This window comes from Schistocerca serialis, chromosome 7 (assembly GCF_023864345.2).
Source record: "Schistocerca serialis cubense isolate TAMUIC-IGC-003099 chromosome 7, iqSchSeri2.2, whole genome shotgun sequence".
Taxonomy (NCBI): domain Eukaryota; kingdom Metazoa; phylum Arthropoda; class Insecta; order Orthoptera; family Acrididae; genus Schistocerca; species Schistocerca serialis.
In genome coordinates, this window is record NC_064644.1 from 389509845 (window position 1) to 389536998 (window position 27154).

The following is a 27154-nucleotide window of genomic DNA, read 5'->3' on the forward strand; positions in this document are numbered from 1 at the left end:
TACACATTCAGTAAAACTTCGATTTGTACAATTAAACTCACCAGTTGTCTAAGACATGAATTGTTTTGGATTTTTTTCACTGCAGCATCATTTAAACGTACTATTTGACCATAAAAACAATTTTACATTGATATGCGACAAGCTAAAAACTGCAAAACTACCCTGTTTCCAAGTCATATATATACACTCCTGGAAATGGAAAAAAGAACACATTGACACCGGTGTGTCAGACCCACCATACTTGCTCCGGACACTGCGAGAGGGCTGTACAAGCAATGATCACACGCACGGCACAGCGGACACACCAGGAACCGCGGTGTTGGCCGTCGAATGGCGCTAGCTGCGCAGCATTTGTGCACCGCCGCCGTCAGTGTCAGCCAGTTTGCCGTGGCATACGGAGCTCCATCGCAGTCTTTAACACTGGTAGCATGCCGCGACAGCGTGGACGTGAACCGTATGTGCAGTTGACGGACTTTGAGCGAGGGCGTATAGTGGGCATGCGGGAGGCCGGGTGGACGTACCACCGAATTGCTCAACACGTGGGGCGTGAGGTCTCCACAGTACATCGATGTTGTCGCCAGTGGTCGGCGGAAGGTGCACGTGCCCGTCGACCTGGGACCGGACCGCAGCGACGCACGGATGCACGCCAAGACCGTAGGATCCTACGCAGTGCCGTAGGGGACCGCACCGCCACTTCCCAGCAAATTAGGGACACTGTTGCTCCTGGGGTATCGGCGAGGACCATTCGCAACCGTCTCCATGAAGCTGGCTACGGTCCCGCACACCGTTAGGCCGTCTTCCGCTCACGCCCCTACATCGTGCAGCCCGCCTCCAGTGGTGTCGCGACAGGCGTGAATGGAGGGACGAATGGAGACGTGTCGTCTTCAGCGATGAGAGTCGCTTCTGCCTTGGTGCCAATGATGGTCGTATGCGTGTTTGGCGCCGTGCAGGTGAGCACCACAATCAGGACTGCATACGACCGAGGCACATAGGGCCAATACCCGGCATCATGGTGTGGGGAGCGATCTCCTACACTGGCCGTACACCACTGGTGATCGTCGAGGGGACACTGAATAGTGCACGGTACATCCAAACCGTCATCGAACCCATCGTTCTACCATTCCTAGACCGGCAAGGGAACTTGCTGTTCCAACAGGACAATGCACGTCCGCATGTATCCCGTGCCACCCAACTTGCTCTAGAAGGTGTAAGTCAACTACCTTGGCCAGCAAGATCTCCGGATCTGTCCCCCATTGAGCATGTTTGGGACTGGATGAAGCGTCGTCTCACGCGGTCTGCACGTCCAGCACGAACGCTGGTCCAACTGAGGCGCCAGGTGGAAATGGCATGGCAAGCCGTTCCACAGGACTACATCCAGCATCTCTACGATCGTCTCCATGGGAGAATAGCAGCCTGCATTGCTACGAAAGGTGGATATACACTGTACTAGTGCCGACATTGTGCATGCTCTGTTGCCTGTGTCTATGTGCCTGTGGTTCTGTCAGTGTGATCATGTGATGTATCTGACCCCAGGAATGTGTCAATAAAGTTTCCCCTTCCTGGGACAATGAATTCACGGTGTTCTTATTTCAATTTCCAGGAGTATATATATGGTGTTTCACTAAATGTGTTTGCCTCTGTAAGTTACGAAGTAATAGGCAACGGAAATGTTTATTGCGGTAGGTCACCATAAGAAACGTTACACTGCCTGCGGAACTATGAACATAGTTTGTTGTGTTATTATCCAGAGTTACAGCAAAAAGATACAATTTTTTAAATGAAACAATAGTTGTTTCTATCATCCACTGGAAACAGTAACATCAGCTGTGTATACATCAATTTAAATTACATTCCTATCACTTTTAGTTTGGGAGCTACAACCCTTCAAAGTTTCAGGGGCAGATACCACACGCTGTACATAATACGTGGCTGTGCGGTGGGTGATGGATGTCCTGGCGGTGTTAAGTTGATTTTAATGAGATGTTCAAATGTGTGTCCATGTTCCTGAATGCACAATGCAATGCGCCTTCTAAAGGATCCGCGGACTATATTTAACAATGCCGGTGTCACGGAGCAACATGCGACCACGATGCGCCGTTTTAGATCTTCCTTTAGATATCCCCACAAAAAGAAATCTAATGGTGTTAAATCGGGCGAGCTTGCAGGCCATGAATGAGGACCATGGCGCCCCAACCACATTCCTGCTAACCTGTTGTTTAGTTCTTCCTCAACAGCACGAGCAGAATGGGCTGGGTGACCATCGTGCTGTACCCACATATGGACTCTCGTGTGTAGACACACATGTTCAAGGAGACCACCCAAACTGTCGACTATAGACGCGCGATATAACTCACCTGTCAGTGTACCTGGGAAGTAGTGTGGACCGATGATTTGATCCCAAAGGATTCCACACCACACGTTAATAGACCACCTACGTTGACGGTCGACCGGTCGTACACACCGAGGGTTGTCCGCGGCCCGGTATTGCACGTTATGGCGATTTACTGCGCCATAATTTCTGAACTTGGACTCATCAGAAAACATTACACCTTGTAAAGGCTCCACCGTGAAATTACGCATGACCCATTCACAGAATGTAACTCTCGCACGGAAATCGTTCCCATACAGCTCCTGGGTCAGTGACAGGCGGTACGTGTGAAACCTGTGGCCGTGTACTATACGCCACACAGATGTGAGACTGAGACCAGCGACTGCAGCAACGGCTCGTAAGCTGACATGAGGATCGTGGTGTACTGCAGCTAAAACAAACACCTCCGTCTTCTCACTTCTTGCAGGTCTTCGTCTGTTACTGGGGCGCATTACCAAGCTGTCTGTTTCCCGAAGTCGTTGTTCGGCACGTAAGAACGTAATGGCTGCCGGAGCTCTTCGCCTAGGATATCTCGCGGCGTACGCCACGGCTTCTTCAGTGGCATCGTGTCAGCACTCGCCGAGCGTCAGCAACATGTCAACGTACTCGTTGTTCGTTTATGCCATCTTCATCCGATGTCAGTAACTGTGGTATATTGAACCCCGATTGTTTGTGTGGCTCGAACTGTCAGGTATACGGCCGTGTGCGAGGACTGTCAGCAGTCTAACAGCTCATCGAGGAAGCTTCTCGCTCCGTGACAAAAATGATGCAAATGGCTCTGAGCACTATGGGACATAACATCTGAGGTCATCAGTCCCTTGAACTTAGAACTACTTAAACCTAACTATCCTAAGGACGTCACACATATCCATGCCCGAGGTAGGATTCGAACCTGCGACCGTAGCGGTCGCGCGGTTCCAGACTGAGGCGCCTAGAACCGCTCAGCCACACCGGCCGGCGGCGACGTTACAACTCGGCCGCACCACATTTAGAAGGCACATTGCGTTATGCGCAGCGTGTGTGGTGTCTGCCCCTGAAACTTTGAAGGGTTGTAGCTCCCAAACTAAAAGTGATAGGAATGCAATTCAAACTGATGTATACACAGCTGGTGTTTCTGATCCCAGTGCGGGATAAAAACAACTACTGTTCCATTTAAAAATTATATCTTTTTGCTGTAACTCTTTGGATAATAACACAATAACCTATGTTCATAGCTCAGCAGACAGCGTAACGTTTCTTATGGTGACCTACCGCAATAAATATTTCCGTCGCCTATTACTTCGTAACTTATAGAGGCAAACACATTTAGTGAAACACCCCATATATCCACCCCACAATATATTTATAACGATATATATATATATATATATATATATATATATATATATATATATATATATGGTTATAAATATATAATGGGGCGGAGAAAAAAAACGATGAAATGTTAACAATTGTTTTTAATGATATCTTATTTATATAACTAGGTAATTCACTGGTTTGAATAAATAGTTTACTGACAGTTGAAAACATTAAAACTAAGACATATAATCCATTTATCTTTAGTTAATACACCCAGTAATTCCTAGTGAGATTTACGAACTTACTTCGTCTGGTTTTCTTTTTATTTCTTCTGCGACACTCGATACAGAACATATCAAAAATCGTGCACATTTCCTGTAACTGAAATTTACAAGTTGCACTTTTTTCGGTATAATTCTCCACACTCCTTACACATATGTAGGGACATATTTTTTTGTATTTTTGCTAAGTCATGTGAACGAAGATATAAACAAAACAGAAATGTTTTCACCTATTTGAAGCTGATATTCGATTTGTGCTGCCAGTATCCGCAACGAAAAAATGTGTGGCATTTGTATAGGGTTTTATTGCGATATGTATCTCAAACTGCAGGGGAGAGACGCTGCACCTTTCGTGACCTTGGAAGCCAAATTGGCAGCACTGGAACCAAAACGCGGCCAATAGGACTTACTGTTAATACAACTGCTCAATCATTTGGAAATACTTAAGTATTTAGCGTATACTAAGAACTAATAGTGACAATGAAAAAAGTTTTGAAGGGATATTTATGGACTTACCTGAGCTACTCCACCAGAGCACATAACTTCCTCGATCGAAATGCAAACATTTTTATTATGGCTCGGTGTCCACTGAGCAACTGCAATGCCCATACGTGCCCACTCTGTTGGTGCTTGCTAAAATTATGAGGGATGCGCTATACACCGCATGCGACATCTCTTGCGGATTTACCCTGATTATAGAGGTGTGACACTAAGATAAAACAGTCCAGTTGCATCATACAGGCGTATACTTGTTGTAGAGGCTGTGCGTGTATGTGGCTGTACAAGGAGTGTAGAGAGTATACACATGGACAAGCTTCAATGTACGGTTGTGACTATCAATGCTTTTAAGTTACTATTATTGCGACAAAGATCTGCATTATAACAAGTTTTTATCACTACTGTTCACAGAGGAATGGCTCGGAAACTTACGATGGTGTGTTCAACATGTACACTGGCGAGAGCAATCTAGACCTTCTGGGAACAGTGGCAAATTGGAATTATATGAATGAAACTCCTTACTTCGATTCGCCGTGCAACAGCATCAGCGGTACCACTGGAGAACTTTGGGCGCCAATCAAAAGCACAGCTGACGTCGGAATATTTGCTCCTGATGTTTGTTCGTAAGTACGCCGCTCTCCAAACTTACTAGAATAATTGGCGAGTAATGAATTACATTCGCACGCAGAAGAAATTAAAAACTTCACTGTTATTCGAACTTTAGTTGACGTAATTGCTTCTTTAAGCCTTTCATGTGGTAAAAAAAAAATTAGAAAGGAAATTAACAACAGCAAATTACTACCTATTGACTCCTGAAGTCTGAGGTTCAAATATGATTCACTATTGCGACCATGGACCTTGCCGTTGGTGGGGAGGCTTGCGTGCCTCAGCTATACAGATAGCCGTACCGTAGGTGCAACCACAACGGAGGGGTATCTGTTGAGAGGCCAGACAAACGTGTGGTTCCTGAAGAGGGGCAGCAGCCTTTTCAGTAGTTGCAAGGGCAACAGTCTGGATGATTGACTGATCTGGCCTTGTAACAATAACCAAAACGGCCTTGCTGTGCTGGTACTGCGAACGGCTGAAAGCAAGGGGAAACTACAGCCGTAATTTTTCCCGAGGGCATGCAGCTTTACTGTATGATTACATGATGATGGTGTCCTCTTGGGTAAAATATTCCGGAGGTAAAATAGTCCCCCATTCGGATCTCCGGGCGGGGACTACTCAAGAGGATGTCGTTATCAGTAGAAAGAAAACTGGCATTCTACGGATCGGAGCGTGGAATGTCAGATCCCTTAATCGGGCAGGTGGGTTAGAAAATTTAAAAAGGGAAATGGATAGGTTGAAGTTAGATATAGTGGGAATTAGTGAAGTTCGGTGGCAGGAGGAACAAGACTTCTGGTCAGGTGACTACAGGGTTATAAACACAAAATCAAATAGGGGTAATGCAGGAGTAGGTTTAATAATGAATAGGAAAATAGGAATGCGGGTAAGCTACTACAAACAGCATAGTGAACGCATTATTGTGGCCAAGATAGATACGAAGACCACACCTACTACAGTAGTACAAGTTTATATGCCAACTAGCTCTGCAGATGACGAAGAAATTGAAGAAATGTATGATGAAATAAAAGAAATTATTCAGATTGTGAAGGGAGACGAAAATTTAATAGTCATGGGTGACTGGAATTCGAGTGTAGGAAAAGGGAGAGAAGGAAACATAGTAGGTGAATATGGATTGGGGGACAGAAATGAAAGAGGAAGCCGCCTGGTAGAATTTTGCACAGAGCACAACATAATCATAACTAACACTTGGTTTCAGAATCATGAAAGAAGATTGTATACATGGAAGAACCCTGGAGATACTAAAAGGTACCAGATAGATTATATAATGGTAAGACAGAGATTTAGGAACCAGGTTTTAAATTGTAAGACATTTCCAGGGGCAGATGTGGACTCTGACCACAATCTATTGGTTATGACCTGTAGATTAAAACTGAAGAAACTGCAATAAGGTGGGAATTTAAGGAGATGGGACCTGGATAAGTTGACTAAACCAGAAGTTGTACAGAGTTTCAGGGAGAGAATAAGGGAACAATTGACAGGAATGGGGGAAAAAAATACAGTAGAAGAATAATGGGTAGCTCTGAGGGATGAAAGAGTGAAGGCAGCAGACGATCAAGTAGATAAAAAGATGAGGGCTAGTAGAAATCCTTGGGTAACAGAAGAAATATTGAATTTAATTGATGAAAGGAGAAAATATAAAAATGCAGTAAGTGAAACAGGCAAAAAGGAATACAAACGTCTCAAAAATGATATCGACAGGAAGTGCAAAATGGCTAAGCAGGGATGGCTAGAGGACAAGTGTAAGGATGTAGAGGACTATCTTACTAGGGGTAAGATAGATACCGCCTACAGGAAAATTAAAGAGACCTTTGGAGATAAGAGAACGACTTGTATGAATATCAAGAGCTCAGATGGAAACCCAGTTCTAAGCAAAGAAGGGAAAGCAGAAAGGTGGAAGGAGTATATATAGGGTCTATACAAGGGCGATGTACTTGAGGACAATATTATGGAAATGGAAGAGGATGTAGATGAAGATGAAACGGGAGATACGATACTGCGTGAAGAGGTTGACAGAGCACTGAAAGACCTGAGTCGAAACAAGGCCCCCGGAGTAGACAATATTCCATTGGAACTACTGACGGCCGTGGGAGAGCCAGTCCTGACAAAACACTACCATCTGGTGAGCAAGATGTATGAAACAGGCGAAATACCCTCAGACTTCAAGAAGAATATAATAATTCCAATCCCAAAGAAAGCAGGTGTTGACAGATGTGAAAATTACCGAACTATCAGCTTAATAAGTCACAGCTGCAAAATACTAACACGAATTCTTTACAGACGAATGGAAAAACTAGTAGAAGCCAACCTCGGGGAAGATCAGTTTGGATTCCGTAGAAACACTGGAACACGTGAGGCAATACTGACCTTACGACTTATCTTAGAAGAAAGATTAAGGAAAGGCAAACCTACGTTTCTAGCATTTGTAGACTTAGAGAAAGCTTTTGACAATGTTGCCTGGAATACTCTCTTTCAAATTCTAAAGGTGGCAGGGGTAAAATACAGGGAGCGAAAGGCTATTTACAATTTGTACAGAAACCAGATGGCAGTTATAAGAGTCGAGGGACATGAAAGGGAAGCAGTGGTTGGGAAGGGAGTAAGACAGGGTTGTAGCCTGTCCCCGATGTTGTTCAATCTGTATATTGAGCAAGCAGTAAAGGAAACAAAAGAAAAATTCGGAGTAGGTATTAAAATTCATGGAGAAGAAATAAAAACTTTGAGGTTCGCCGATGACATTGTAATTCTGTCAGAGACAGCAAAGGACTTGGAAGAGCAGTTGAATGGAATGGACAGTGTCTTGAAAGGAGGATATAAGATGAACATCAACAAAAGGCGTTCGATACAGTTCCGCACTGTCGCCTGATAAACAAAGTAAGAGCCTACGGAATATCAGACCAGCTGTGTGGCTGGATTGAAGAGTTTTTAGCAAACAGAACACAGCATGTTGTTGTCAATGGAGAGACGTCTACAGACGTTGGGGTGACCTCTGGCGTGCCACAGGGGAGTGTTATGGGACCATTGCTTTTCACAATATATATAAATGACTTAGTAGATAGTGTCGGAAGTTCCATGCGGCTTTTCGCGGATGATGCTGTAGTATACAGAGAAGTTGCTGCATTAGAAAATTGTAGCGAAATACAGGAAGATCTGCAGCGGATAGGCACTTGGTGCAGGGAGTGGCAACTGACCCTTAACATAGACAAATGTAATGTATTGCGAATACATAGAAAGAAGGATCCTTTATTGTATGATTATATGATAGCGGAACAAACACTGGTAGCAGTTACTTCTGTAAAATATCTGGGAGTATGCATACGGAACGATTTGAAGTGGAATGATCATATAAAATTAATTGTTGGTAAGGCGGGTACCAGGTTGAGATTCATTGGGAGAGTGCTTAGAAAATGTAGTCCATCAACAAAGGAGGTGGCTTACAAAACACTCGTTCGACCTATACTTGAGTATTGCTCATCAGTGTGGGATCCGTACCAGGTCGGGTTGACGGAGGAGATAGAGAAGATCCAAAGAAGAGCGGCGCGTTTCGTCACCGGGTTATTTGGTAACCGTGATAGCGTTACGGAGATGTTTAATAAACTCAAGTGGCAGACTCTGCAAGAGAGGCGCTCTGCATCGCGGTGTAGCTTGCTCGCCAGGTTTCGAGAGGGTGCGTTTCTGGATGAGGTATCGAATATATTGCTTCCCCCTACTTATACTTCCCGAGGAGATCACGAATGTAAAATTAGAGAGATTAGAGCGCGCACGGAGGCTTTCAGACAGTCGTTCTTCCCGCGAACCATACGCGACTGGAACAGGAAAGGGAGGTAATGACAGTGGCACGTAAAGTGCCCTCCGCCACACACCGTTGGGTGGCTTGCGGAGTATCAATGTAGATGTAGATGTAGATGTAGATGAAAAGCAAAACAAGGATAATGGAATGTAGTCTAATTAAGTCGGGTGATGCTGAGGGAATTAGATTAGGAAATGAGGCATTTAAAGTAGTAAAGGAGTTTTGCTATTTGGGGAGCAAAATAACTGATGATGGTCGAAGTAGAGAGGATATAAAATGTAGGCTGGCAATGGTAAGGAAAGCGTTTCTGAAGAAGAGAAATTTGTTAACATCCAGTATTGATTTAAGTGTCAGGAAGTCATTTCTGAAAGTATTCGTATGGAGTGTAGCCATGTATGGAAGTGAAACATGAACGATAAATAGTTTGGACAAGAAGAGAATAGAAGCTTTCGAAATGTGGTGCTACAGAAGAATGCTGAATATTAGATGGGTAGATCACATAACTAATGAGGAAGTATTGAATAGGATTGGGGAGAAGAGAAGTTTGTGGCACAACTTGACCAGAAGAAGGGATCGGTTGGTAGGACATGTTCTGAGGCATCAAGGGATCACCAATTTAGTATTGGAGGGCAGCGTGGAGGGTAAAAATCGTAGGGGGAGACCAAGAGATGAATACACTAAGCAGATTCAGAAGGATGTAGGTTGCAGTAGGTACTGGGAGATGAAAAAGCTTGCACAGGATAGAGTAGCATGGAGAGCTGCATCAAACCAGTCTCAGGACTGAAGACCACAACAACAACAACAACAACAACATTGCGACGTCAGTGGTTTGCACCCAATAGAATACAGTATTTGATTCAAAGTGTCCGGACACCTGTTAGTGGATACTGATGTGGGGCATGTTTACCCTTCGTCTTTATGACACTTTTAACTCTGCTGGGGACGATTCCGATACGGCGCCTGAATGTCTGCAGACAGACGGCAGACTTTTCCTCCTTAACAATCGAGGCCAGTGAAAGTAGTAACGTTGGATGATCGGGTCTGGAGTGAAGTCGACATTCTGATTCATCCCAAAGAGTTTCATTGGGTTTGTGACCGCTCAATGTCATTCAATACGATCACTACACTCCTCGATCGACGTTAGCACTCGTGGTGTCATTCGTCTTCATACATGGCAGTGGACGTTTGAAAATTCGTGACGCTAGCTCAATGGTCGTCAATTGATTTAAATGTTATTCCCGGCTGACTCATAATTCAATTACTGCCACGGGGGTGAGGAGAAAGAACACATCCTGGTGATACCAGCAATATGCGTATTTAGATGTTCGTTTAATCTTAATGGTTTGCAATGTTCCAGCGATTCTATTCGAACTCTATGCTCATGTACCGACAAGGACCATTTTCGCAGATAAACATGCAAGTATGTTCAGTTTCCAATATAGTTCGTAGCACTCACACATTATACATCCGTTGTAAGAACAATTTCATGCATTTACATTTTTGGTGTCCCACAATATTGCTTGGTTAAATATTATGACGATACGTTGTATGCAACTTCCACAGATATTGTTTATCATGTAGTCAAGACTACGTAATGAAGCCAAAATCGTGGATAAATTTGAAATGTAGTTTGTTTATTAACACTATTCTTTTCAGTAACTAAATATGAAATATGAATCGGGATTGGGGGTGATGATCCTAGCCTTCTTTTCAGTATTAAAATGGTCGATATCGTGTTCTGAATAACGCGTGTTATATAATGTCCAAATATCGACACTACCCAGGCTATCAATTCAGCACTTAAATGTCTATTCTTCGCTCTCGAAATGTTCGATGTGATTGTCTTTCACACACAGGGTTCAATTTAACGGTGTATGCACTGTTTTTAGTATTTTAGGTCCCCGTTAATTAATATCTGGTAGTTAATAAGCGAACTATTTTTATGCTGGCGCGTTGTTTGTATCAGTTCCCCCGCAACCGTCCAAGGATAAGATTCTCTTAATGTTCCGCGCACACGCGTTTCACAATTTTACAAAATGCAGAATTACGTAAGCTATAGCTTTCGTTGGGTACAACTTTCGTGGGTCCCACAACCATAATAGTTTCCCAAGAGTATTTTTCCCAGCTAACACAAAGTTCGAAATATGTTGTCGGAATTATTTTCACTTCACCCGACAATAAACGTCTCTGATCACTTCGTCACACGTAACGTATTTTAAACGTGCTTGAAGAGTCTTTAAATAATCTCCTTAATGAATTTCGCCATCGCGTACCACTTTTTAATCGACTAGCCCGATCGCGATAACTGAAGGTAAAGAGCTCAATAATGTGTTACATGTTCTTTTATATGTATTAAAAAACAAACGCGCCCCTATATCTTTCTGTCCCGCTTGGTCTTTGCTACTTTGCTTTTTATTACTTTTCATTATATTGCTACTTAGTAATACTGTGCAGTTATTAAAGTTTCGTATTACTTTCCCCTTTTTAATTCTTCCAAAAGAAAGTCTATTTATCCCCCATTTTAATTAATATGATGCTAATTGACACGCCTGCCCGCAAAGTACCGTTATAGGTTCAGGTCTGGACTCTAGGCAGATCAGTCCATTTCAGGAATGTTATCAACTTATTGTCCATAAACCATTACTCCACAAATTCTGTTTCATGACAGGGTGCACTATGCTAATCAAATCATCGTCTCCTGATCCCCTCTTGTACGCAGACATAATGCTGTAAAATATGATTCATACCCTTTCGCAAATAGCGTTTTCTTAAGCGCAATAAGGGACTGCACATGATGCCACGTAACGTTCTTCAGGCATTCACTAAATCCAGACCCACCCATCGGATTGGCACAGGGTGTAGCGTGATTCATCACTCCAAATCATTCTTTTCCAGTCATCCACTGTCCAGTGCCGTAGCTCGTTAGAACGCCTCAAACGTCTCTTAGCAGGAGTTGCTCGACCGTTGTATCCAATTCTTTTTAACTCCGTAGCACAAACTCCCTAGCATAGTCACTGTATTAGCTGGACTGCTAGCAGCACTTTGCAACTCACGAGTGATTCCTTCCGCTGATTTCATGCGGGATTTTAGAGTTATCCTCCACAATGCTCGCCGGTCCAAATCCGTCAGTACATGAAATCTGCCTAGTCTTGGTTTAGATGTGTTTGTTCCTTTCAGTTTCCGCGTCACAATTAAATCACCAGTAGGTACACTGGCGACAAGTATGTGCCGAAAAAGTGGGCTACGGACGGGAAAGACCCACCGTGTTTTAACAGCGCAATTCGGAGAATGCTCAGGAAGCAAAGGCAGTTGCACTCGCGGTACAAGAAAGATCGGGAGAATGAGGACAGGCAAAAGTTAGTAGAGATTCGTGCTGCTGTAAAAAGAGCGATGCGCAAAGCATTTAACCACTACCACCGTCATATCTTAGCAAAAGATCTTGCTGAAAACCTAAGGAAATTCTGGTCTTACGTAAAATCGGTAAGCGGGTCGAAGGCTTACATCCAGTCACTCACTGATCAGTCTGGCCTGGAAACGGGAGACAGCAAAACGAAAGCTGAAATTTTAAATTTAGCTTTTGAGAAATCTTTCAGACAAGAGGATCGTACAAACATACCGCCGTTTGAGTCTCGTACAGATTCCCGTATGGAGGACATACTGATAGACATCCCTGGGGTTGTGAAGCAGCTGAATGGGTTGAATATAAATAAGTCGCCAGTCCTGATGGGATTCCAATTCGGTTTTACAGAGGGTACTCTACTGCATTGGGTCCTTACTTAGCTTGCATTTATCGCGAATCTCTTGCCCAACGTAAAGTCCCGAGCGACTGGAAAAAAGCGCAGGTGATGCCTGTATATAAGAAGGGTAGAAAGACGGATCCTCAAAATTACAGACCAATATCCTTAACATCGGTCTATTGCAGGATTCTAGAACATATTCTCAGTTCGAATATAATGAATTTCCTTGAGACAGAGAAGTTGCTGTCCATGCATCAGTACGGCTTTAGAAAGCATCGCTCCTGCGAAACGCAACTCGCCCTTTTTTCACATGATATCTTGCGAAGCATGGATGAAGGGTACGAAACGGATGCCATATTCCTTGACTTCCGGAAAGCGTTTGACTCGGTGCCCCACTGCAGACTCCTAACTACGGTACGTGCATATGGGATTTGTTCCCAAGTATGTGAATGGCTCGAAGACTTCTTAAGTAATAGAACCCAGTACGTTGTCCTCGATGGTGAGTGTCCGTCGGAGGTGAGGGTATCATCTGGAGTGCCCCAGGGAAGTGTGGTAGGTCCGCTGTTGTTTTCTACCGACATAAATGATCTTTTGGATAGGGTGGATAGCAATTTGTGGCTGTTTGCTGATGATGCTGTGGTGTACGGGAAGGTGTCGTCGTTGAGTGACTGTAGGAGGATACAAGATGACTTGGACAGGATTTGTGATTGGTGTAAAGAATGGCAGCTAACTCTAAATATAGGTAAATGTAAATTAATGCAGATGAATAGGAAAAAGAATCCTGTAATGTTTGAATATTCCATTAGTAGTGTAGCGCTTGACACAGTCACGTCGATTAAATATTTGGGCGTAACATTGCAGAGCGATATGAAGTGGGACAAGCATGTAATGGCAGTTGTGGGGAAGGCGGATAGTCGTCTTCGGTTCATTGGTAGAATTTTGGGAAGATGTGGTTCATCTGTAAAGGAGACCGCTTATAAAACACTAATACGACCTATTCTTGAGTACTGCTCGAGCGTTTGGGATCCCTATCAGGTCGGATTGAAGGAGGACATAGAAGCAATTCAGAGGCGGGCTGCTAATTTGTTACTGGCAGGTTTGATCATCACGCGAGTGTTGCGGAAATGCTTCAGGAACTCGGGTGGGAGTCTCTAGAGGAAAGGAGGCGTTGTTTTCGTGAATCGCTACTGAGGAAATTTGGAGAACCAGCATCTGAGGCTGACTGCAGTACAATTTTACTGCCGCCAACTTACATTTCGCGGAAAGACCACAAAGATAAAATAAAAGAGATTAGGGCTCGTACAGAGGCATATAGGCAATCATTTTTCCCTCGTTCTGTTTGGGAGTGGAACAGGGAGAGAAGATGCTAGTTGTGGTACGAGGTAACCTCCGCCACGCACCGTATGGTGGATTGCGGAGTATGTATGTAGATGCAGATGTAGGCGGCTTGGACAGTGTTAGAAAGATTGAAATGTCCCCGATGGATTGGTTACTCAGGAGACAAGTCCACGTTCGAAGTCGCTGAGTTCTCCTTGCCGACCCATTCTGCTACTATTGCTTCTCTACTGACAGCGCACCACTCCGCACCTCCTTTTACACTGACGGGTTCACATCTCGTGACTTCGAGCAGTCATTTGCGCATTACATAAGGGTGGCCGGATACGTCCGATCGGATAGGGATTTCCACATTCTGGCAGTAACTCGTCCTCTGACTACTGGCATTAATTCTGAAAGCCCTTTCGTGGTTTTGATATGGAGTTGCCTCCGTGACACTTCTGCCTTTTCACTTCCGTTCTCAGCTATAGCGTCGTCTAGCTCCTCCGCACCATACGTTTTCTTAAGCCTGCGTATAAGATGAACGCAACTCTGTGATGTGACTGAGATCTCAGTAGACTCCCCAGAATACAACAACTTAACGCGCGGGAGGAAGGTGCAGGCTGAGTTTACGGAAAGCCATTTGTTGCTTCACAATAGTTGGTTATCCTTTAGTTAACAAGAAATACTTCAAACATCAATAGCATACAAATCAACAGTAACTGTTGGAGATTGATTTCAGGGCGACAAACCAGAAAGACCAAACTTATACTTATGTATACACACAAATCAGAAAAAGTTTTGCGTCATCCCGGTTCCCAGAACTCCTGAAGATAGACGTTGAGTGTGGATATTGTATCACAGACACAGTCCCTTTGACTTTTCAGAGATGTCACTAAACCCGCCCAAAGATGTAAACAACCATGCATGAGCAGTGCCTATTAGACGAAGGGGGTCCGACAGCCGATCAGTTCCAGTCATTCCGCCAGGGAGGAGGTACACGGCTCGTGTTGTCTGTAGTTAAACCATGCCTAGACGGTCAATACCGCGGTTCGATCGCGTCCACATTGTTACTTTGTGCCAGGAACGTCTCTCAACAGGGGAAGCGTCCAGGCGTCTCGGAGTGAACTAAAGCGATGTTGTTCGGACATGGAGGAGATACAGAGAGACAGGAACTGTCGACGACATGCCTCGCTCAGGCCGCCCAAGGGCTACTACTGCAGTGGATGACCGCTACCTACGGATTATGGAACCCTGACAGCAACGCCACCATGTTGAATAATACTTTTCGTGCAGTCACAGGACGTCGTGTTACGACTCAAACTGTGCGCAATAGGCTGCATGATACGCAACTTCACTCCCTACCTCCATGGCGAGGTCCATCATTGCAACCACGACACCACGCAGCGCGGTACAGATGGGCCCAGCAACATGCCGAATGGACCACTCAGGATTGGCATCATGTTCTCTTCACCGATGAGTGTAGCGTATGCCTTCAACCAGACAATCGTCGGAGACGTGTTTGGAGGGAACCCGGTCAGGCTGAACGCCTTAGACACACTGTCCAGCGAGTGCAGCAAGGTGAAGGTTCCCTGCTGTTTTGGGCTGGCATTATGTGGGGCAGACGTACGGCGCTGGTGGTCATGAAAGGCGCCGTAACGGCTGTACGATACGTGAATGCCATCCTCCGACCGACATTGCAACCATATCGACAGCGTATTGGTGAGGCATTCGTCTTGATGTACGACAATTCGCACCCTCATCGTGCACATTTTGTGAATGACTTCCTTCAGGATAACGACATCGCTCGACTACAGTGGCCTGCATGTTCTCCAGATATGAATGCTATCTAACATGCCTAGGATAGATTGAAAATGGCTGTTTATGGACGATGCGACTCACCAACACCTCTAAGGGTCTACGCCGAATCGGAGTTGAGGAGTGGGACAATCATGACCAACAGTGCCTTGATGAACTTGTGGATAGTATGCCACGACGAATACAGCCATGCATCAATGCAAGAGGACGTGCTGCTAGGTATTAGAGGTACCGATGTGTACAGCAATCTGTATCCCACCTCTGAAGGTCTCGCTGTGTAGTGGTACAATATGCAATGTGTGGTTTTCTCTATTCCAATTTTCTGTAACAGGTTCCGGAACTCTCGGAACCCAAGTGAAGGAAAAACTTTGTCGGTGTGTAATACCTCGCAGCCGTGTTTGTAGATGGAGGCCTGTCGACATTAACAGAGTGATGGGTTGTATTGTCCCTAACAGTGACAGAACCTGGATGCAAATAACGGCTGAAAGAGATGTGATTTCCGGCGGCATGGTCCCGGGATGAACTAAGATGGAGGGTCCTGTGACTTTGAATATCGTCTTAATAAAATTTTGTTGAAAAATACGAAAAATGCCTTACCAACAGGCTGGAATAAAATTAATGGCAGTTCTGTAACTGCAGCAATGGGACGAGCTCATTGAACATAAATCCATGTTTGTAGCTTTAACAGCTAAAAGTTGTTAACATTATTACTATAATTGTTATAATAACTTGCAACAGCTGAACCCATTACGAAAGTTGCACATACAGGGTGGTCGGAAATTCCCGTTACAGACTTCTAGGACTTGTAGAGGGGAGTGCGTATTTTGAATAAGAACCCATGTCTGGAAACGTCATCCAACGAGACTACAGAGCGGCAAAATTATAGGCGCGAGCGTCTGTAAATGTACGTATACACGGGATGATTCCGTGATGATGTTACGGACTTTCTAGGATGATGGAGAATGATAAATGTATTAATTTGAAGTCAGGGTCCATGTACCGGAAACGAAGGAGTCGAAAGTTATAAACGAATACCGTTCTGATACCGCTGACAGTTGAATACATGTACTGGTTCTTGTGTTGAGATGAGTGTCGGGTTGGTAACTTTCAGTGGTGGTAGGGTGGACAAAATGGAGAAAAATGTCCAATAAACATGGGCTCTTAAGTGCGTACCTTAACAGCTATGATCACTTGCTCAGTAGAGGATATGTGTTTCACATTAGCGAAGATGAACGAATGGTCCCGTCTGTAACGGGAATTTCCGACCACCTTGTATAATACACTAGATGAAAGAGGATAATGTGAGCAATTTAATAAACTATTTTTCTAATTCTGTATATATCAAATGAAACTATATGGTTTCAGAAATTTTTTCAAGTCTCAGACTGAATAGGAATCGACGAATGAAAATTTGTAGTAAGTCCAGGATTCGAACCCAGGTCTCCTGCTCACTAGGCAAATGCGTTAACTACTATGCCACCCTGTGGCTTTGCACAACTGCACGGTTAACCCTAGCACCCCTCCCGTCTCAATCCAAATACCATTCACGCCTCATCCCACTTAGTATTCCCCCTAAACTCAAAGAGTATTGCAGAGGCTCTCCACCTGTGTTGAAATCACACCTCAGCATTGAATAAAACGGGGATCCTGCCTGAAACCCAGGCATAGATGCTTCAGTCAAATGAAACTACAGGGTTCCAGAGATCTATGATGTGCTGACCGCTGTGGCCGAGCTGTTCTAGGCGCTTCAGTCTGAAACTGGGCGTCCGCTACGGTCGCAGGTTCGAATACTGCCTCGGGCATGGATGTGTATGATGTCCTTAGGTTAGTTAGGTTTGTTCTAAGTTCTACGGGACTGATGACCTCAGATGTTAAGTCCCATAGTGCTCAGAGCCATTTTGAGATCTATGAAGTATGCATGCAGACTGCAGCGACAAATGAAAATTTGTATAAAAGGCCAGGATTTGAAGCTGAGTCTCCTGCTTATTAGGCAGATGTGCTAACCACACCACCACTATGCCAGAAGTGACTTTGCACAGCTTCACGTACCACCCTAGCACGCCTCACTCCTCTGTCCAAATTCCGATGCACACCTCAGTACGCTTGGTATTCCCCTTAAACTCGAACAGCATTGCGGCGCCTCTCCAGCTGTATTGGAATAGCACCTCAGCATCAAACGAAATTTTCATTCATCAAGCAGAATTCCTCATTTCGTTCGCCCTTCTTTTCCCAACCAACCTTGAAGAAATTATGCTACTAATTCTTCTTCTTCGTCACTTCATGTATCAAGCAAAGTCCCTGTTACGGTACTCCACCTATTGTGTGGTATTACACATTTCGTATTCCAGTGCGTTTGTAACTGAGAGCCTTGTTGGGAGTCTCTCTCTCTCTACCCATACAGTTCACAAGTTCCTTCCATTTTCTCCTATTTTGTCTTCAGGTGACAAAAGTCATGGGATAGCGATATGCACATATACAGATAGCGGTAGTGTCGCGTACTCGAGGTATAAAAGGGCAGTGCATTGGCGCAGCTATTATTTGTACTTGGGTGATTGATATTGAAAACTTTCCGATATGACCGCACGACGGGAACTACCTGACTTTGAACGCGGAATGGTAGTTGGAGCTAACTACATGGGGAATTTCATTTCCGAAATCGATAGGGAATTCAATATTCTGAAATCCACAGCGTCAAGTGTGCCGATAATACACATTACCTCTCACCATGGACAACGCAATTGCCGTCTGCCTTCACTTAACGACCGAGAGCAGCGACGTCTGCGTAGGGTTGTCAGTGCTAACAGACAAGCAACACTGCGTGAAATAACCGCAGAAAACAATGTGGGACGTGCCGCGACCGTATCCGTTAGGACAGTGTTCCGAAATTCGGTGTTAATGCGCTGTGGCAACAGACGACCGACGCGAGTGCTTTCTGTAACAGCCATTGCCTGCAGCGCCTCTCCTGGGCTCGTGACCATATCTATTGGACCCTAGACGACTGGAAAACCGTGGCCTGATCAGGTGAGCTGATCGTAGTGTTCGAGTGTGACGCAGACCCCACGAAGCGATGGAGCCAAGATGTCAATAAGCCACTATGCAAGTTGGTGGTGGCTCCATAATGGTGTGGGCTGTGTTTACATGTAATGGACTGGGTCCCCTGGTCCAACTGAACCCATCATTGACTGGAAATGGCTGTCTTTGGCTACTTGGCGATCATTTGCAGCCGTTCTTGGGCGTCATGTTCCCGAACAACGATGGAATTTGTATGGATGACAATGCACTGTCACTGGGCCACATTTCGCGACAGGTTTGAAGAACATTGTGGACATTTAGAGCGAAGTATTTGGCACCCAGATCGCCTGGCATGAATCGCATCGAATATTGGTGGGACATAATCGAGAGGTCATCTGTTCGTGCACAGAATCCTGCACCGGTAACACTTTCCCAATTATGGACAGCTATAGAGGCAGCATGATTCAGTATTTCTGCAGGCGACTTCCAACGACTTGTTGACTCCAGGTCTCGTCGAGTTGTTGCACTACTCTGGAAAAAAGAAGTTCGACACGATATTAGGAGGTATCCCATGAGTTTTGACACCCCAGTGTATATTCCTATATCTTTCCTTGTATCCTAATTCATTCTACGATCCTCCCCTTGTGCATCCTTCCGCTCTTCTTAGAAACGTTATTTTCTGAACCTGTAGTCTATTTTCTTGTCTCTTGCTGTCACCTACGCTTCACTTCCGTAAGAAGGGGTTGGTACTGCTGTGGTTTATAAAACTTCAGCTGGGTTTGTTTCCTGGTTTAATTCTGTATGCTTTGAACGACAGTTATGGGAATAAATGTATTTAATTTTTGTTCTACGTCATGGTTATATTCGTAAGTGATGTCGCAACTTGGGTATTTAAAACGTACAACTTTCTCAAAGAGTTTAGTATTCAACACTATTTTACATCGTATTGGTTAAATGCCCTGAAATGCCATCACTTTCGTTTCATCTACAGACAATATTAGGCTGTAATATGAGGCTGTCTGCTGCAACTTAAGTACCACTGGTCATAGGACTCCAAAGTCTAAGGTTTGGCGCTGCTCTTGCCGGCCAGGCTCAGCGACGCTTCCAGCATAGCGATTAGAGCTAGAAATGTTGTGTTCCCCATGCAGTGGCCCTAAACCTGCCCATTCACAGCCCACTCGCCAACTACAATCGCGACCCACCTAACCTTATTTGCCTGTATTGACGCAGTGTGGACTGGTTGTTAGCGGTTGGGGTAAATAGACAGTGGCCCACTGATGGAATTGAGACACCCAAATCATGGATCCGACCCGAGCCCGTTGCCCACACACACAAGCGAGTGGGTCGACGTTGACCCGCTATGTAAGCATCTCGGCTAGTGTGTCAGAATGTATGTCGGGGCCTCTGTCTACAGCAGGCTGTTCCAGCTTGAGTGTATACCTCTGGGCAGCTGGTCACCTGCATGCAACAATGGGCATGGGTGGGCTAATAGTTGACATGCAGCAGCAGGTGAATATGGCATAGCCTATGCGATCATCTATGACTGGAGGTGACCAAGTGACTGGCAGATGTGTAGTACAAGTGCAATAATGCTACCTAGCTAGCTGCCTGGCTCTCAGTGTCGACTGTACCCCATGGAGAAATATTGCAAAAGAATGGTCTAGGTCATCAGCACCAGCTGGCACCTAAGACAGCACTTCCTAATCGTCCCCACTCACAGCCCGACTCCTCAAAATGTTCAAATGTGTGTGAAATCGTATGGGACTTAACTGCTAAGGTCATCAGTCCCGAAGCTTACACACTACTTAACCTAAATCATCCTAAGGACCAACATCCATACCCATGCCCGAGGGAGGACTCGAACCTCCGCCGGGACCAGCCGCACAGTCCAGCACTGCAGAGCCTGAGACCGCTCGGCTAATCCCGCGCGGCACTCTTCAAGTGCACCGCTAGCCAAATGAGTCTGCTTAGACCTCCTCGCCTGTGCGTGGACGATGGATTCATGGTTGGGTTAGCAGTCTGGATCCATCGTTTCCACTCGTGTATCGCTACCCTTACGCTTACCACTACCTGCTACCCACACTCTGTCAGTGACTCATTCGTTTTTTTTTCACTGGCTCTATTGCTGTTTTTGCTTGTACAATGTTTTGGGATATTTAAGAATATGTATAGAGTATAGCCACGTTTGTGGGAAATAAAATCGAAAGAGATTCCAAGAAGAATGTGGGGAATACGGCCTAAGAAGCTCTTGTAGCAAAGTGCAAAGAGATAAATCGTGCTGCAGACGAGACCTTTGTTGTGACAAATTTGTTCGCTCTGGGCGTCTTTCCGGAGACAGGACGCTAAATCAGCAACAGCAAATGCTGCTGAAATCGTGTGAAAGCCAATGCGCTTGTTGTACGCTCTGCTACGTTTCATCCTGAATCAAGGAGGTGTGTGATGTGGAACATCATCACTAGCACAGGGGAGAGATCTGGAGGACGCCCACAGTGGGGAACCAAATGCTGGCTGCAGTGAGTCAAAGATGGCCCAGCACGTTCCAGGGCTGACTTTTCAATGCAGCTGAGGCGAAATCGCACAGCTTGAAAACTTCTCCCTGTGGCCTGAAACCGTAATGTTGCTGACTAGCTGGTTTTAAGCAGTGAAAGTAGCTCTCATGTACATTTCATTCTTCTCGGTTTTAGGTCATACTAGTTCCAGCGCCGCTTCCATACCTGAGTGGTCAACACGGCAGAATGCCATGCAAGGGGCCAGGGTTCGATTCCCGGAGATTTTCTCTGCTCGGAGACTAGGTGTTCTGCTGACTGCATCATTATTTCACCCTCATCGACACGAAAGTCGACAAAATGGCGTCAACGAAAAAGACTTGCGCTAGGCAACCAGTCAGCCCAACGGAAGGCCCTTCCCACACGCACATGATCATCATCAACATTTACAGCAATTCATAAAAATTGTTATACCGTAATAAGTTTTTATGGTCCGTAGATTCTTGAACTTGATTTTGCTATAGATTTATGTGAGAAAAGTTAGATTTATCTTTCAATTATTCTTTCAGTCATAAACGTTTCTTTAGTTTGTCTTCATCTAAACATAACATCAACGCTACAGCCGCAACAACGTTTCCCTTTTTCTTGGCATGATAAATCCTACCAAGCGACTGGCTTCTCGGCAGGAAGAGCCGCACGAGTGATCGCCGGTGCCCACTGCCGCGACTTTGGAAGTTGTGTCCATGCGTGCTGTTCAGCCGACCGGTCGAGCCGAGACCGTCTTGGCCTACACGGACTGGACACGCAGTCTTATATCGGCGTTCCCGAAGGGCCCATCACCGCCACGCCAACTCCGAATGGTCTGTGGCATGAAGCTAGCCCGCGTCCGTTAAATGTAAGCGCCTATTCTTCTCTGGAGGAGGAGGAGGAGATTAGTTTTTAACGTCCTGTCGACAAGGAGTTCATTGGAGCTCGAATTGGGAAAGGATGTGAAAGGAAATCGGCCGTACGCTTTCAAGGGAACCATCCCGGCATTTGCCTGAAGCGATTTAGGGAAATCATAGACAACATAAATCAGGGTGGCTGGAAGCGGGTTTGAACCATCATCCTCCTTAATGCGAGTGTAGCGTGATAACCACTACGCCACCTCGCTCAGCGCCTGTTCATCTCTGTAAGGCGTCTTTGAGTTGCTGCGGCCTCTGTTCCCGCCATCCAACTACCATAATTTGTTTTTTTCCTTCATGTACGGATCCAAAGCCTCAATGTATCGTCTAAATGGTGGAGCCATTTTAACCGCTGGAGCCTGTCAGTTTTATTCCTTTAATGCACCATGCATATGAATTACATTTCTGGCCAGTTTCAACCTTGAGGCATCATCAAATGCCTGCAGTATATTACCAAAGGTACAGAAATAAGTAAGACATATTAGTTTGCCTATTTCTGTACTTTTGGTGTCCTTCCCCAGCAGCTGAGTGGTCTGCGTGACAGACTGTCAATCCTAAGGGCTCCGGTTCGATTCCAGACTGGGTCGGAGATTTTCTCCGCTCAGGGACAGGGTGTTGTGTTGTTCCAATCATCATCGTTTCATTCCCACGCGCAAGTCGCCGAAGTGGTGTCAAATTAAAAGACTTGCACCCAGCGAACGGTTTATCCGACGGGAGGCGCTAGTCACACGACATTTATCTGTTTGTACTTTTGGTATTACATTTCTAACATTTGATGGTACCATAAATTAGACTCCAAGACGGTTATTCGAATATGAAATGCCTGGATGGGAAGCAGCTATGACATCCTTACAGACAGAACAACTTCGCACCCCTCCAGCAGCAGTCCTACAAAGACAATCGCTATACTTAAAGTGAGTTTTACATAACTACTTAGGCTTCCGCTGTCGGTGTCTTGATAATTAAAATTCTTCTGGGTGTGGGACCGCGTCATTGCATAAAATATAATAATTAGAAACAGTAAAACCAACATTTGGACTGTATTACAACGACCTCTTCAGGGCAACGCTGGTTTGGTGGAGGAAAGGTGCCTCTGCTTATTGAATAGGGTCCGTGATTGTGGATAGCCAATCGTGTTTCAGGAAGCCCGTGTGCTGGCGAAAGAGTCGTGGATGCACCAATGCAAAATTCAAGAGGCTGTTGAAATTATTACGCAGAATGACAACATCAATAGAGGGTGGCTATAAACTTCCGCCGCCCTGGCCGCTGGCTATCCCAGTTCTACGGGTAGCGAGCGGTCGCAGAGCAGAAGCCTGACCGGGCACGCACGTGACAGCCCGAACAAACAGCTATAGAGGGCATTTCCGCGCTCACCGGGAAGACAAACATGCTCACCAGAAACCGAGAGCCGATTAGCATACCGTCGCGAATCACTGACAAGGCGGACTAGTCAACGAATAGCTTCTTTCCTATCCTCTCCCTTTCGTCACGACTAGTCTGTTATATTCTAGCGACAATAAAGTTTCACAAATATGACGTATGACCCCAATCGTCTGCAATAAACTGAGGCACTTTTCCTTCACCGAAAACCAGCCTTGAACTGAGGAAAACCGTTGTAATACCGATGAAACGTTCGTTTTAGAGTTTATAATTAAAATATTTCATACGGTGACGCGGTACCACATCAAGAAGAATTTTGATCATCATAAAGAGTGTTACAGTTTATGTAGTTCCGAGTTTGGGCACTTCTCTGTCAGAGCAATACTGCAGTTAAGAAGTCTCAAAAAAAGTATTTACAGGTGGACAATTATTTAATTGTTGGAAAACAAACGTAAATTAGTTACAAACTACGGTGTGCACACACTTTATTCAACATTTAAACGTCACTACAGATATTCGGATATAGGTTATGACATATTCGATATGCCTGCCATCATTGGTGATGATGTGGCTCAGACGAATAGCGAAATTCTGCGTGACCTGCTGAAGTGCCAGAACACCATTGCTGAAGATGACATACTGAATGGCCGTTTCCAGCTCAGCAATTGTTTTGGGGCTATTACTGCACTCGTTGTCTTTAACATCGCCCCACAAAAAGGAGTGGCATGTGCTCAGATCTGTAGAATATGGCGGTCAATCGAGGCCCATACCAGTAGCCTCTGGGTACCCCAGGTGAAGAATGCGGTCTCCAGAGTGCTCCTCCAGGACATCAACACTCTCCTGTTTCGATGGGGTCGATCTTCGTCTTTGTATGAACCACATCTTACCAAAATCAGTGTCACTTTAGATAATGGGGGTGAAATCATCTTCCAGAACATAATTGCATAGGCTTCCGCGGCCAGAATCAGTCGACATACAGGTTTTCTGGGTATGGTACCGCGTCATAATGTAAAAAAACTACTGCTGCTGGAGAAAAACCAACGTTTCGGCCACGATTGCAGCGGCCTTCTTCTGGGTCTAATGGTGCGTTCTAGCTATGCCGTGTCCAGACAACAGAGGTCACGTTCTCCCTCCACCGCAATAACCTATTAAAATAAAGTTCCCTCTCCTTCTTCCTTAAGTGACCAATGAAACTAACTACCTTTTTTAAAATTATGACGTAATGGCATACGCAGTGAACACTAACAACAAAATATAAAGGACACTGCATAGTTATAACGCACCATTAGACCCAGAAGAAGGCTGCTGCAATCGTGGCCGAAAACGTTGATTTTTCTGCAACAGCAGTAGTTTTTGCATTATGACGCGGTACCATACCCAGAAAACATTTATGTCGACATCTTCCAGAACCTTCACACACCGTTCGGTAGTCACCGTGCCATCAAGGAACATCACACCACTTATTCTGTGACTGGACATTTCGCACCACAGTCAGTTGTTGAGAGTGAAGAGATTTCTAGATCCCGAAATGTGGATTCTCAGTCCCCAAAATGACCCAAATTTATCTTATTGACGAACCCATCAAAATGAAAGTGGGCTTCGTCACTAAAGCAAACCATATTCACATCGAACTCCTGTTCTTCGGTTCTGTGGACAACAGTGTTGGCGAAACACAACCGCTGCTCCAAGGCTGATGGGTTTGAATTTTGTACGGGAAGAGATACAGGTCTTCAAATTAAAATGGTCAAATGCTTCTAAGCACTATGGGACTTTCTGAGGTCATCAGTCCCCTAGACTTAGGACTACTTAAACCTAACTAACCTAAGGACGTGACACACATCCATGCCCGAGGCAGGATTCGAGCCTGCGACCGTAGCAGCAGCGCGGTTTCGGACTGAAGCGCCTAGAATCGCTCGGGCACAGCGGCCGGCTGCAGGTCTTCAACAACAACTTGTCGCCGTGTCTTCCACTCGATTCTCACCTGTTGTGCAGCACGTCTGATCGATTTCCTGGTGCTGGTTTGAAACACAGCGCGTATCTTCTCCATGTGTTCAGGCGTTTTCACCCTTTTTGCACTACCGACGTTGCCAACACTGTCATCACGAACAGCAATCGTTCTCTCAAACTTTCGAATCAAATTCTTGATTGTTAGCACACCTGGACCGGTTGCCTTCAGCTTGAACTCTGTAGTAAACTTACTTTGAGCCGCAGTTGGGCTGTTATTGCTCACACAGTAGGCCTTCACAAGCGCTATATGCTCAGGCACGCTGTACCGTGACATTTTCACGTGCAAATGGCCGCCAACGACAAGGCGAGTGTGCATGCACACACTAATTCCCATCATGTCCCGCGGCCAAACATGCAGTTTGAATGTCCTAACGCAAACCGTTCAGAAGTTATGGCGATTTTATTTCACACGGTTCGATAATTGTCACGCTTTATTTATGTGCAGGACACTGAAGATGAGGTACAGCGGCGAAGCGAAGATCCACGGGCTGCGCGGCTACGGCTACCTGCTGTCGGATGACGTGTTCAATGCGAGCAGCACGGAGGGCGCGTGCTTCTGCCTGACGGGCAAAGACTGTGCGCCGGCGGGGCTCATGAACGCGTCCGCCTGTCGCTTCAACGCGCCCGTCTTCGTCTCGAGGCCTCACTTCCTGCTCTCGGACCCCTCGCTGGGCGCTGCCGTCCATGGGCTGCAGCCCGACCCGGACAAGCACAACTTCACGCTCGGCATTGAACCGGTCAGTTAGCTGCCGTACGCACACACGTTAGACGCTCTATGTATTCGCTCGTGAGTGTGTGAGTATGCGTGAGCGCGCGCGCCCATCTGTGTGTGTGAGTGTGTGTGTGAGCGAAAGTGCGCCTGTATCCCTTCCTGTGCGCCAGCGTTCGTTAACGCGCTCTTTAATGCATGCAGCTACATAACAAGGAGACAGAAGGAAAAGAGATAGGTAGGAGGTTGCACGTAAGGTAACTGCTTGTAACGTCCTTCGGATCTTCGGTAGATCAATGAGATTGTTCTTTCTTATGTATCGGTATCGACATTGCAAAAAGAACATTGATGAACTGAACTCGCGACTTGTGGGAGATATTTACTTCACCAAATGTCGTAATTAAATCGTTTATAATCGATGGTTTATCAGTTGCTATTTAAATATTAATGATAAGTTCAAATTAGTTCCAGCGACACCAAATTCTCTATAGACTGGTTGTAATCTCAAATCTATAATCAGTCGTAACAGCGTTTTTAATTCCTAACGTCAAGGAGTTTCTATATGAGCGCCGACGCTTCATTCAGACAATATAGCAGCATGTTATCTCTATAAATAGCGCAGAGCATAACTTAATCATAGCTAACACTTGGTTCAAGAATCATAAAAGAAGGTTGTATACATGGAAGAATCCTGGAGATAGTAGAAGGTATCAGATAGATTATATAATGGTAAGACAGAGATTTAGGAACCAGGTTTTAAATTGTAAGACATTTCCAGAGGCAGATGTGGACTCTGACCACAATCGATTGGTTATGAACTGTAGATCAAAACTGTAGAAACTGCAATAAGGTGGGAATTTAAGGAGATGGGACCTGGATAAGCTGACTAA

The 27154-nt window shown here is 45.3% G+C and overlaps 1 protein-coding gene across 1 annotated transcript in view; it reads left to right on the forward strand.

Annotated features, from left to right (window-relative positions):
* LOC126413120 (protein croquemort-like) overlaps positions 1–27154 on the forward strand; it is a 78889-nt gene that overhangs the window by 28935 nt on the left and 22800 nt on the right. Inside the window, exons 5-6 of the mRNA XM_050083012.1 lie at positions 4858–5069; positions 26001–26292. Of these exons, the coding sequence (XP_049938969.1) occupies positions 4858–5069; positions 26001–26292 (504 nt within the window). The remainder of the gene's footprint in view (positions 1–4857; positions 5070–26000; positions 26293–27154) is intronic.